Source organism: Prunus dulcis, chromosome 2, assembly GCF_902201215.1.
Source record: "Prunus dulcis chromosome 2, ALMONDv2, whole genome shotgun sequence".
NCBI lineage: Eukaryota > Viridiplantae > Streptophyta > Magnoliopsida > Rosales > Rosaceae > Prunus > Prunus dulcis.
In genome coordinates, this window is record NC_047651.1 from 15,809,846 (window position 1) to 15,822,563 (window position 12,718).

At 37.3% G+C, this 12,718-nt stretch overlaps 3 protein-coding genes across 3 annotated transcripts; all 3 read left to right on the plus strand.

Moving 5' to 3' along the window:
• Positions 1-1,362: 1,362 nt before the first annotated feature.
• On the plus strand, positions 1,363-3,456 carry LOC117619533 (vestitone reductase-like). The gene is made up of 5 exons (XM_034349513.1): positions 1,363-1,401; positions 1,603-1,726; positions 1,940-2,461; positions 2,796-2,991; positions 3,100-3,456. Exons 2-5 carry the CDS (start codon positions 1,612-1,614, stop codon positions 3,239-3,241), a joined length of 975 nt encoding a protein of 324 aa, XP_034205404.1. The 5' UTR covers positions 1,363-1,401; positions 1,603-1,611; the 3' UTR covers positions 3,242-3,456.
• A 726-nt stretch (positions 3,457-4,182) lies between these two features.
• Positions 4,183-6,623, plus strand: LOC117619500 (protein BRI1-5 ENHANCED 1-like). Its single transcript, XM_034349473.1, has 4 exons — positions 4,183-4,451; positions 5,073-5,600; positions 5,853-6,048; positions 6,286-6,623. Exons 1-4 carry the CDS (start codon positions 4,325-4,327, stop codon positions 6,425-6,427), a joined length of 993 nt encoding a protein of 330 aa, XP_034205364.1. The 5' UTR covers positions 4,183-4,324; the 3' UTR covers positions 6,428-6,623.
• A 1,183-nt stretch (positions 6,624-7,806) lies between these two features.
• LOC117618247 lies at positions 7,807-8,685 on the plus strand. The gene is made up of 2 exons (XM_034347845.1): positions 7,807-8,165; positions 8,310-8,685. The coding sequence occupies exons 1-2, from the start codon at positions 7,807-7,809 to the stop codon at positions 8,683-8,685; spliced, it is 735 nt and encodes a 244-aa protein (XP_034203736.1).
• The last annotated feature ends 4,033 nt before the right edge of the window (positions 8,686-12,718 follow it).

The window sequence follows — 12,718 nt, forward strand, 5'->3', positions numbered from 1 at the left end:
TATTTCAAGTACCATCCCTTACCACCAAGAAGAAGAAAAAAAAGTACTATCCCTTTGAGATCAATGAGGTATTACAGTTTAGTTCTTGATTTTCCGGAGAGGAAATATATATATTTTGTATTAAGATAATTGAGACTCGATGTACAATCTTTTATATAGAGATAAATACTCTTAACTACCTATATAGTGTCGTTGCAGGCCGGCAGGAGCGTTATATAACTTATATCTATTTTTAATATCAAACTGGGATGTAATTGTCATTCTCTTATTTTAGTGTTTTTATAGGTTGTCTTCAAATAAAGATAAACCAGTAGAGTTCAGTTGAGAAGGTCAGGTCAATACATGGATGACCCAATCAATCAATCAATCAATCCAATCAATCCAATCAATCAAGCTGGGATGATCTGATTCAGCATTCGGCCCTCTTACAAGGAAAGACTAGATCAGATCAGCTTCTCTGTAGCTTGGAGACTTGGTTGGACCAAGTTGAACGGGTAAGAATGTTATGCATCTCTCATATTAATATTATACATTTTCACTTTTTAAATCCAATAGAAACAAACAACTTGCTTGAACTCCTCTAATGATAAAATATTTTATCCCCACACCGACGGCAAGGATTTAGTCTTGACGTCTCCTTCTCTTGAATTTTTATTTTTATTTATTAATTAAAAAAACATTGAAGCAACCTTGAATGTGGCAATTATATATCCTCTATTCTTGAATTAATGCCCTTGGTCACATTGGGAAATTGGAATGCATGGAAGGCTAAAATCTTTATTGTCCAAAAAAATACTATACATTCTTGGTGTATTAGTATTCCTTTTTCTTTTTTTTTCCCTTTCCCTAACACCTTCAGTTTACCTTTCCTTTCTACCTTCCCTCTCCTCATTTCCTCTTCAATATTGTTTAATTGATCAAAACCGTTCATTTTCGAGGTCATCCTATAAGGATTTGTAATGTATTAAAAAATCATCCAAATAAAAAAATTATTTAGCCATTTCTTTAACAATCCATGTTCAATTGAATTCATATTTATTTGATAACAGTTAGTTGACTAAAGGACTTCTAATTTGGTTAAATTTTACAGAGATGATCTTTGAAGGATTGCCTAAAAGATATACAATTGTGATCATCAAACCACATTGTAGAATAGAGAGATAGAAAAGGCAAAAAACAAAGGCAGCTATCACTTCCCATGTTTTTTTTTTCCACAATGGTGGGTGTGGTCTATTTATTCATAAATAGTGAATAAATCATAGTAATTATTTTTTATGTCTCACAGATATGCATCAAAGCCCATGGCCCATTAAAAGCAAAGAACGGAGCCCATTGGCCGCCCCAACAGTGAGTTAGATCCCCCAAGTTTTGAACCGGCTTTGGTGAGGTCACAGATGCTGAGTAATCTTCTGTCCACTACTGTGCCTTTGTCTTCTATTCTAGACAACTTTGCGCAAAGAATAATTCATATAAAAATTTTGTATCATTTTCATAAGCCAATATGATATGTTACACCGCATTGTTTTTATCTTGGCCCCAGATGCATATTTAAAAGCCGCCTCACCCTCAAGTAAGGCACACTTTGTGTCATTGTGTTTGCAGGAGAGAAAAATGGAGAAGGGTCCGGTTTGTGTAACAGGTGGAACTGGATTTGTTGCCTCGTGGCTTGTTATGAGGCTTCTGCAACATGGTTACACTGTTCGAACTACGGTTAGACCTGACCCAGGTAAAATATTACCCTTTCTAAATTTTAGTTACTGAAACATGCGACCCACAATATACGAGTTTCTTACTTGTTAGAAATAACCGAGGTTCTAAATAAAACCATAGGTATGAGTTGTTAGAGTGATAAAATGAGTTAATTAGGATTACGATAGGTCATGGTTTAAATTCATCCAATGTACATTAACATGCATTTGATGTTTGGTATTGGGCATAGAATGCAAGAGAGACCTCAGCTTCCTCACAAGCCTGCCAAGAGCATCAGAGAATCTCCAAATCTTCAATGCAGATCTCAACAAACCAGACAGCTTCAATGAAGCAATTGAAGGATGCATAGGGGTCTTCCATGTTGCTCACCCCATGCCTACCAAAGAACTTGATGAAGAAGTAGTGACCAAAAAAGCTGTCCAAGGAGCCCTAGGCATATTGAAAGCCTGCCTAAACTCCAAGACTGTGAAGAGGGTTGTGTACACTTCCAGTGCATCAACTGTGGCTTACAGTGGCGGCAGCCAGGACTTGGTGGATGAGAGCTCATGGAGTGATATTGAATTTCATAGGTCTCTTAAAATATTTGGGACTTCATATGTTGCTGCCAAGACCAAAACAGAGCAAGCTATCCTGGAATTTGCAGAAAAAAGTGGATTGGAAGTTGTCACTTTGATCCCTCCATTAGTTGTTGGTGGATTTATCTGCAAAAACTTCCCTAGCTCAGTTTACTTGGCCCTGGCCATGATTTTAGGTATGTATTGAGTGCACTTCCTTTTTCTTTTCTTTTTTTCTTTTTTTTTAAAAATAATTATTATTTTTAAATAATGAATTTCAAGCTAGTTTTCTGAAATCAATTTCCAAACAGTCATTAGGCCATCTAACCAAGCTTGAAAATTTATGCAAAATGCCACGCCCCTTTTTTTTTTCTATAAAAAAGGAAAAGTAGTAAGTTTTATTTATTTATTTATTCCAAAAAATCAAAATGTGCTGTTGATTTGGCCTAGAAAAAAAAACAGGATCATTGCATTTCCCAATTTCAAAAAAATTTGTGACCTAAACCAAATCTACATATTTCTTGTATGCAGGAAATCAAGATCACTATAGATATCTTATCAGGCCAAGTTTGGTACATGTAGATGATTTGGTTAGTGCCCATATCTTTCTTTTTGAAAATTCTGATGCAAAAGGGAGGTACATTTGTTCATCAGATCAGGTACCCATAGATGAAATGTCCCAATTTTTGTCTGCAAAATACCCCGATTTTCCCATACCCACAACTGAGTGAGTAATTCCATTCTAATACAACTCCTTAATTCTTCTGTCATTTTAATCTCAGATTATAAAAATTAAACTATCTGTTTTTGACCTCTTACCCCTTGACCTACACAGTTTCTTGAAGGGCATTGAAGGTTACAAATCGTGTGGCTTCTCATCACAAAAGCTCATGAGTTCTGGATTCAAGTTTAAGCATGGACTCGATGACATGTTTGGTGATGCAATTCAATCTTGCAGAGGAAAGGGTTTTCTTTAAATCGAATTCGCTAATTAGCATGACCCTTTGATTAGGGTTAAGATAATCTCCCTTTGAAAATCTAATAAAAGTTTTAAATATCAATATGTGTGGTGAACAAATTGACCATTATGTAAATTTTTGGGACATCTTCAAAAGTTTCAAGATGTGATGTACTTGTGCCTAAATGCACATGTACTGTGGTCTACATGATTGGATAAATGAATTTATGGCAAGGTTGTGGAGTGTGCATATGTTTAGAGAAGAGAAAATTGTCATTATACCATTAAAGAAAAACGTGTACAACTGATGCACGCGATATCCTTTTTGGGACACATTAGTTGAGAGATTCTTTCCTTTACACATGAATTGAAGAGCCTATTATAGTTTTGAGTATTTTAAAAAGTTGCTATAGAGAGTATGAAGTTCATACAAGCAAAGCATTGTGATACTCTACAAATCAAGGAAAAGGATAGATAGGAAAAGAAATGAGTACTAGTTGGTCATATCATATTTTTTTCTTCCACATTATTATATTTTTTTCAAATTCGATTACCTCATCTATATTTAAAATAAATAAATTATGATAATTCGTTGACATGAATCATAATTTTAATAATGAGTAAACGTAATTTAAGCTTGTGATCGGCTGGACATTATTAAACTAAACTAAATTAATAGTATATAAATTAATAATAAGTAAATATCGAACCTTCGATGATGTGTGTAATATTAATGTATATACAGGTTATATTTATAAATTAATAGTTGCATTAATAAAAGCAGAAATGCCAAAACATGAAATATTAATTTAATGTCGTTTATATCGTGGTTGATTTTGCAAATATAATAAAGAATTTAGTTATTTTAGGTCATGGCATTGTCATATATATGTCAAACTTCATTGCCTCCAAAAGAGACGTAAAGAATGTGCAGGCACTAGCTGTAATGACAAACTCACAAACTATTGACCCTTAATTATCGCAAGTTAATTAATTATCATTTATATATATCATAATTATAATTTATATTTAAGCTCGCTCAGTGAACCTTAATTAGCCAAATCAGGCTCAGAGAGAGAGAGAGAGAGAGAGAGAGATCTCAATGGAAGAGGTTGGAGGAGGAACAGTTTGTGTAACTGGTGGAACAGGATATGTAGCTTCATGGCTGATTATGAGGCTTCTTCAGCATGGCTACTCTGTCCGGGCCACCGTTCGATCCAACCCTTCAGGTAATTCAGATCAAATGACCTACAATAGTTGTGTTGATCAATGATGATGAAAACCATACCAAACAGTTGGAGATTGTATGAAATTTTTGTTTCATCATATGTCAGTTTAGTTTTCTAGTATAGGTTAATCTGCAGAAATTTCCGTTTCCTTATAATTTCTTTGTTACATGTTGTTCTTGTAATTGTTTGATGAGCGCACAAACAAGATATTGAACATATATATAGAGTAGCACTCAAGCACCAATAGTCAGTAAGTTAGTATGGCGCTGATCAATTTGCAGGGTTGACCTTTGAATGAGGAACTAAAAATAGTACGGTCGGATTATAAAATTTACACTCTGAAGTAGACTAAAGTAAGTAGTTAGCACTATATTAACTTACTAACTGATTTGCGTTTGAGCTTTACTGAACATGTATATAATTCTAAGGGTTTGTTCACATATTGTCGATTGATTTTGAGTTAGGTGTTCTAATTCTCTCACAATATTAAAGAAGGTAGCCATGTGAACGTGATAGAAGGTAGCCACATGTCCATTTTCGGATTTTCTTGGGTGTTTAATTTTTCACTTATGGCCTTTTTGACATATAATTTGATGAGCTGATCATATTTATATATGGCAGCTGAAAGCAAGAGAGATATCAGTTACTTGACAAACTTACCAGGAGCCCCAGACAGACTCCAAATTTTCCATGCAGATCTCAATCAACCCGAGACTTTCAACGAGGCCATTCAAGGCTGCACTGGAGTCTTCCACGTTGCTCACCCCATTGACGTGGAAGGCAAAGAACCTGAGGAAACAGTGACCAACAGAGCTCTGGAAGGAACGCTAGGCATTTTAAAGGCGTGCATAAACTCCAAGACAGTGAAACGCGTCATTTACACTTCAAGTTTAGCCACAATATTGTTCAACAGCAAAGGCCTTAGTGAAACTGATGAAAGTACATGGAGTGAGCTTGATCTTTGCAAAAGCAGCAGCCTTGTGAGCTCTTCATACTTGGTTTCTAAAACAGTTGTGGAGAGGGCAGCTTTGGAGTTTGCAGAAAAGCATGGCTTGGATCTTGTCACTGTTGTTCTTCCCATTGTCTTTGGACCCTTCATTTGTCCAAATATTCCTGCTTCTGTGTACATGGGACTGGCTCCCATATTTGGTAACTTTTTTTAATACTGCATAGTCCTGCATCTGTGTGCACTAAATTATTTTTCGTGTTACGTTTCACTAAATTTTATTCACTAAATAATCAGTAGTATTTAATTGGTTAAGATAGGGACGCCCATTTTAAATTTTATTTATTAATAATAAATAAAGTATTAACATGTACATTAGTATATACTTTCTATTATGAAATCCTCAATTCTTTAATTGGTTGTATTGTTAAGTAGTTATTTTTTGACATATGTAGGTGACGAGGACAAATGTAAATATCTTACTAACACATATATGGTACACATAGATGATGTGGCAAGTGCACATATCCATCTTCTGGAACATTCTAATGCAAAAGGGAGGTACATTTGTTCCTCAGTTCAAACAACAATTCATGAATTATATGATCTTCTTCCCGCAAGATACCCCGACTTTCAAATACGAATGTCAGAGTAAGATTATGGTTTCTCCTTTATATTCTTATTAGAATGCTAGTAGCAGTTGATGTGAGTTTCACTCTACATATGTTAAACTACTTGGTGGTTGTATTAATTGAGGTGTGACTTAATTATTTACGTGTGTGTAAACAACTGACGCTAACGAATTTATTGTCGTTGATAATGCCAAATATACTGAGGCATATTCAATCTTTCTTATTGTTTTCTTCTTTTTAATCTATACTTTTCCAGCAACTTAAAGGAGATTAAAAGTTACAAAAGATCAAAGGTCTCTTCGAGGAAACTGTTGAGCATTGGGTTCAAGTTCGAATACGGCCTCGGTGAAATGTTTGATGGCGCTGTGCAATCCTGTAAAGAGAAGGGTTTCTTGTAAATCAGGCTTGGTTCAAGCAAATAATCATTGTAATCCTTACCATGCCAAGTGTGAATAACCAATTTTACTTTTTCCCCATCTTTTTTACTTTTTCTTTTACTTTTTCTAATATTTTGGCCCGTGATTTATGTGGTGTGAATCATATGTTGATATTGCACGTTTTCAATAAAAATAAAAATAAAAAAACCTTTGTGGTTAAACCTATTACCAATCATAATTCAAATCGAAATTTCCGTCTAATTGCACCTATGTGCACATAACATGCAGATGTAAATTGATCCCTACACGTCATGAGCACATTAGCACAATTTGACAAAAATTTTAGTTTAGAACCGAGATTAATAACAGGCTTAATCACAAGAGTATTAGTAAAAGTTTTTCCATGACATAAGTAATTTGACGTATGATCCACATCGCATGGATCATTTGTGCAAATTGGCCCAATAATTCATAGTCATAAGATTAGAACACGAGGAATTGGGAGTGAGAGGACCTGCTTAGAACATGAGATCAGCAAGATGCAACACAGACTGATCCCATTAACTCAAACCCCCACCCCAAAAAAAAATAAAAATAAAAAAATAAAAAAAAATAAAAAAATAAAAAAATAAAAAAATAAAAACACCTCATTGTTGTAAAGAAGAAACACGTGGAGCCCACATTTATGGGGCCCACAAAGAAATTAAGCAAAAACTTTGGAGGCTGCACACTCACGGATGTGTATTGTAGAATCACGGGTGTCATTTACAGCTGCCTATAAATAGAGAAGGAAGAAGAGAGAAAGAGGCTGTGCAACGGAAGAAAGAGAAGAGGAAAAGGAACGGAAGAAAGAGAAGAGGAAAAGGAAAGGAAGAAAGAGAAGAAGAAAAGGAAAGGAAGAAAGAGAAGAGGAAAAGGAAAGGAAGAAAGAGAAGAAGAAAAGGAAAGGAAGAAAGAGAAGAGGAAAAGGAAAGGAAGAAAGAGAAGAGGAAAAGGAAAGGAAGAGAGAGAAGAAGAAAAGGAAAGGAGAAGAGGAAAGAAGAGGGTAAGTGAGCAGAGAGAAAATTCAGTGAGCCACACATATTGTAAACACTATTGTAGCTCTATTATTTTAGTGAAAAGGTTACTGCTGCTGCTCTCCGAGGACGTAGGCATAGCCGATCCTCGTTAAATACTGTGTCTCGTCTACTTTACGTTCAGCTCAAAATCTACCACATATCTCAGGTTATTTCATAACACGTTATCAGCACGATAGTCTCTCCTTTTATTTCTGAAATTTTTTCAACTCAACACTATGCGGGATTAACGTCCATACAGCAAACAATTTAATTCATGACAATTTATTTTTATCATCAATTAATATACCTGAATAAAGAAATTCATATTAATAAGTGGTTTAAATGTCTCAGATCTCAAGCCTAAAGTTTTGGATGGCAAATTTGGCAAAACTGGAGTTTGCGGCCTTGGACCTTTCCGGGGACAACTTTTTATCATGGGTCCTGGATGCCAAAATTCATCTACGAGCCAATGGCCTCGGACAAACAATTGTAGATGAGAATAATGCTTCGCCTAAAGAGAATGCGAAGGCCATGATCTTTCTTCGCCGCCACATCCATGAGGCGCTGAAAAGCGAATATGTGGTGGTTGATGAACCGTTGGTTCTGTGGAAAGCTCTAGGTGAAAGATATCATCACCAGAAGACGATGACTCTTCCAAGAGCTAGATACGAATGGACCCACTTGAGATTTCAAGATTACAAGTCAGTGTCCGAGTATAACTCTGCTATGCACAGAATTACCTCATTAATGAGGCTATGTGGAGAAAATATATCTGAGGAGGATATGCTCGAAAAAACTCTGAGCACTTTTCATGCTTCAAATGTCCTCCTTCAACAGCAATACAGACATAGCGGTTTCAAGAAGTACTCGGAACTTGTATCTTGCCTCTTGTTAGCTGAGCAGAATAATGAGCTATTATTAAAGAATCACCAATCTCGCCCAACGGGCTCAGCGCCACTTCCTGAAATAAATGCTGCATCTCAGGAAGTGAATGCCACTTCATCTCGTGGTAATATCCACAAACGTGGGCGATGGGGCAAGCGTGGCCACTGGCAAGGAAATAAAAAAAATCGTGGTGCTCGTTCAGAGGGTTTAGGTCCAAGGAGTGGTCCATCCACGAACGGCAAAAATGCATCCCGTAATAAGGGAAAGGCACAGATGAGCCATGTGCCTAGAAATGTTGATAGCCCTTGTCACAGATGTGGTGCAAAGGGACATTAGGTGCGCACATGTCGTACGCCCAGGCATTTGGCGGATCTTTATCAAGCTTCACTTAAGAATAGGAAAGTGGAGATAAATTACATTGATCATGCTCCGCCAGCCATAGATGGCTCATCAGAAATATCACGTCAGCAAAACAAGACGCATCTAGATGTTTCTGATTTTGTTACTAAAAGAGTGAATGAAGGTTATGAGTCCGAATTAGATTAAATTCCTTAATGTACTATATGCATTAGCTGAAGTGTTGTTTCCTTAATGTACTATATGCATTAGCTGAAGTGTTGTTTCCTTAATGTACTATATGCATTAGCTGAAGTGTTGTTTAAATTTCAATCCAATAAAAGTGGTAATGTTGTCTTCTTTATTGATTTCAGCTTATTTTACTTATTTGGTGGTATGGATGTAAATTATGGATGCCCTCAAAACAAAAGCTATGGCAGAGATATTTGTCTCGCAGACAGCGCAACTACTCATACGATCCTTCAAGATCGGAAGTATTTCTCAAAATTAATGCTTACAAAAGCAAAGGTAACAACCATATCAGGTCCTGCAAATCTGATTGAAGGTTCAGGAAGAGCCCAAATTATGTTGCCGAATGGAACAATACTGTCCATTCCAGATGCTTTGTATTCATCTAACTCCAGAAGGAATCTATTGAGTTTCAAAGATATACGTTTGAGTGGCTACCATGTTGAAACAAAGAAAGAGGAAAACATGGAATATCTTTGTATTACCTCCAGTGATACCCAAAAGCGTATACTGGAGAAGCTGTCATCCTGGATCCACCATGATGCGCAGGATCATCACCAACTCTAAAGGACATCCCTTATTGACTAAACACATTATGTTATCAAGTAACATCTTTTGCCGAGCTTGTTCACAAGGGAAGTTGGTGATCAGACCATCACAACTAAAGGTTGATGTTGAGTCTCCATCATTTTTTCAGAGAATTCAAGGGGACATTTGTGGACCTATTCATCCCCCATGTGGACCATTTCGGTACTTTATGGTCTTGGTGGGCGCATCTACCCGATGGTCACATGTTTGTCTTTTATCTACTCGGAATATGGCATTTGCTAGGCTTTTGGCTCAGATAATTAAATTACGAGCCCAATTCCCAGATTATCCCATTAAGTCAATCAGACTCGATAATGCTGTGAATTTACATCTCAAACTTTTGATGACTACTGCATGTCACTAGGCATTGATATTGAACATCCTGTTCCCCATGTGCATACTCAAAATGGCTTGGCAGAAGCTTTAATTAAGCGCCTTCAATTGATAGCACGCACTTTGCTAATGAAAACAAAGTTGCCAATTTCTGCTTGGGGATATGCCATTTTACATGCAGCATCACTTGTGCGATTGAGGCCTGTTGCCAACAATCAATGTTCTCCAATACAACTCGTATTGGGAAATCAACCAAACATTTCACATTTAAAATTTTTTGGGTGTGCGGTATATGTGCCTATTGCACCACCGCAACGTACTAAGATGGGCCCTCAACGCAGATTGGGAATTTATGTTGGTTTTGATTCACCATCTATCATCAAATACTTGGAACCCCTGACGGGTGATATTTTTACCGCACGATTTGCGGATTGTGATTTTGATGAGACAATCTTCCCACCATTAGGGGGGGAAAAATCTGTGTCTAAAGAACAAGGCAAACTCATTCCTGAAAAACGACATGAATTATCATGGAATGTATCCACATTGTCTCATCTCGATCCTCATACTGCTCAATGCGAAAACGAAGAGAGAAGGATCGTTCACCTCCAAAGTATTGCAAATCAGATGCCAGATGCATTTAATGATGCAGCAAAGGTGACAAAATCTCATATCCCAGCTGCAAATGCACCCGCACGGATTGATGTCCATGATGGACAAAGCAATGTGCCAGCAAATGGTTCATCTGCTGCACGCCTAAAACGTGGCAGACCACTAGGCTCAAGGGATTCAGTTCCTCGAAAGAGGAAGTTGATGGGCAAAATGAATCCAAATGAAATAAATAGAGAGCCCACAATTCATAATTCAAATGCCCCTAAAGAGGGACAGGTACTTCTTGACAAGGAAAACGTCATTGGTGAGACAAGTGCACCTAAAGTGGCAACCGTACCTGAAAGTCAAGAAATCTCCATAAATTCTACGTCCATTGATGAATTGTGGAGTAGAAATGAGATGATCATCGATGATATATTTGCATTCTCAGTGGCTGCTGAAATCATAAAAGATGATGATATTGAACCTTGCTCTATTAATGAATGTACACAGAGGCAAGATTGGCCTAAGTGGAAAGATGCAATCCAGGCAGAATTAAATTCTTTGGAAAAAATGAGTGTTTTTGGACATATAATTCCAACTCCACCCAATGTGAACCCTGTAGGTTACAAGTGGGTATTTACAAGAAAGCGCAATGAGAAAAATGAGATCTCAAGGTATAAAACGCGACTCGTTGCGCAAGGTTTTTCACAAAGGCCTGGAATTGATTATATGGAAACGTACTCTCTAGTAATGGACACAATTACATTCCGTTACCTAATAAGTTTGGCGGTTTCAGAAAAACTTGAAATGAGACTCATGGATGTCATTACCGCATATTTGTATGGAGAATTGGATACAGATATATACATGAAAGTTCCAGAAGGATTGAGGTTGCCTGAAGCAGCCAGAAATAAACCACGGGGCATGTTCTCAGTTAAATTGAGAAGATCATTATATGGGCTAAAACAATCTAGACGAATGTGGTACAATCGTCTCAGTAAGTATTTATTGAAGGAAGGATACACAAATGATCCTATTTGCCCATGTGTGTTTATTAAGAAATCAGAGTCTGGATTTGCGATAGTGGCAGTATATGTCGATGATATGAATCTAATTGGAACTTCTGAAGAGCTTCAAAAGACTGTTAATTATCTCAAACGTGAGTTTGAGATGAAGGACCTTGGAAAGACAAAATATTGTCTTGGCTTGCAGATTGAGCACAATGCTAATGGAATTTTGGTGCATCAATCAACTTATACTGAGAAAGTATTGAAACGGTTTGGCATGGATAAAGCCCATCCACTTAGCACTCCAATGGTCGTTCGATCGCTTGACATTAAGAAAGACCCATATCGTCCAAAAGGGGATGATGAAATGGTCCTTGGTCCAGAAGTACCATATCTTAGTGTCATAGGTGCTTTATTGTACCTAGCACAATGTACCAGACCAGACATATCATTCTCAGTCAATCTGTTAGCAAGGTACAGTTCTGCTCCAACATGGCGACACTGGACCGGCATCAAACATGTTCTACGATAACTTCGTGGGACAACAGACATGGGGTTATTCTATTCCAGTGAATCGACCAACGCCCAGAGTATTATTGGTTATGATGATGCAGGATATCTCTCTGATCCACATCAAGGACGATCACAGACTGGATATGTATTTACATGTGGAGGAACTGCGATCTCATGGAGGTCAACAAAACAAACATTAGTGGCCACATCTTCCAATCACTCAGAAATACTTGCCCTCCATGAAGCCAGTCGTGAATGCGTTTGGTTAAGGTCGGTAATCCATCACATCCGAAGCACATGTGCCCTACCCTCAACAACAGAAACTCCAACAATTCTGAATGAGGACAATGCAGCTTGTATTGCTCAGATCACAGGAGGATATATCAAAGGTGACAGGACCAAACACATATCACCAAAGTTTTTCTATACACATGAGCTCCAGAAGAGTCAAGAAATCAAAGTCGGACAAATCCGCTCAAGTGATAACCTGGCAGATCTCTTCACTAAATCATTGCCGAAATATACTTTCCAAAGGTTAGTGCATGGCATCGGATTACGACAACTCTGCAAGCAATCAAGTTGGAGCATGCAAAATCAGGGGGGGCATTCAAGAGTCCTCTAACATAGGACATATGCACGTTGTACTCTTTTTCCTTCGCATAGATTTTCCCACTGGGTTTTTTTCAAGCAAGGTTTTAATGAGGCAACCAATCTAGGGACATGTGGTCTCCAAGGGGGAGTGTTGTAAA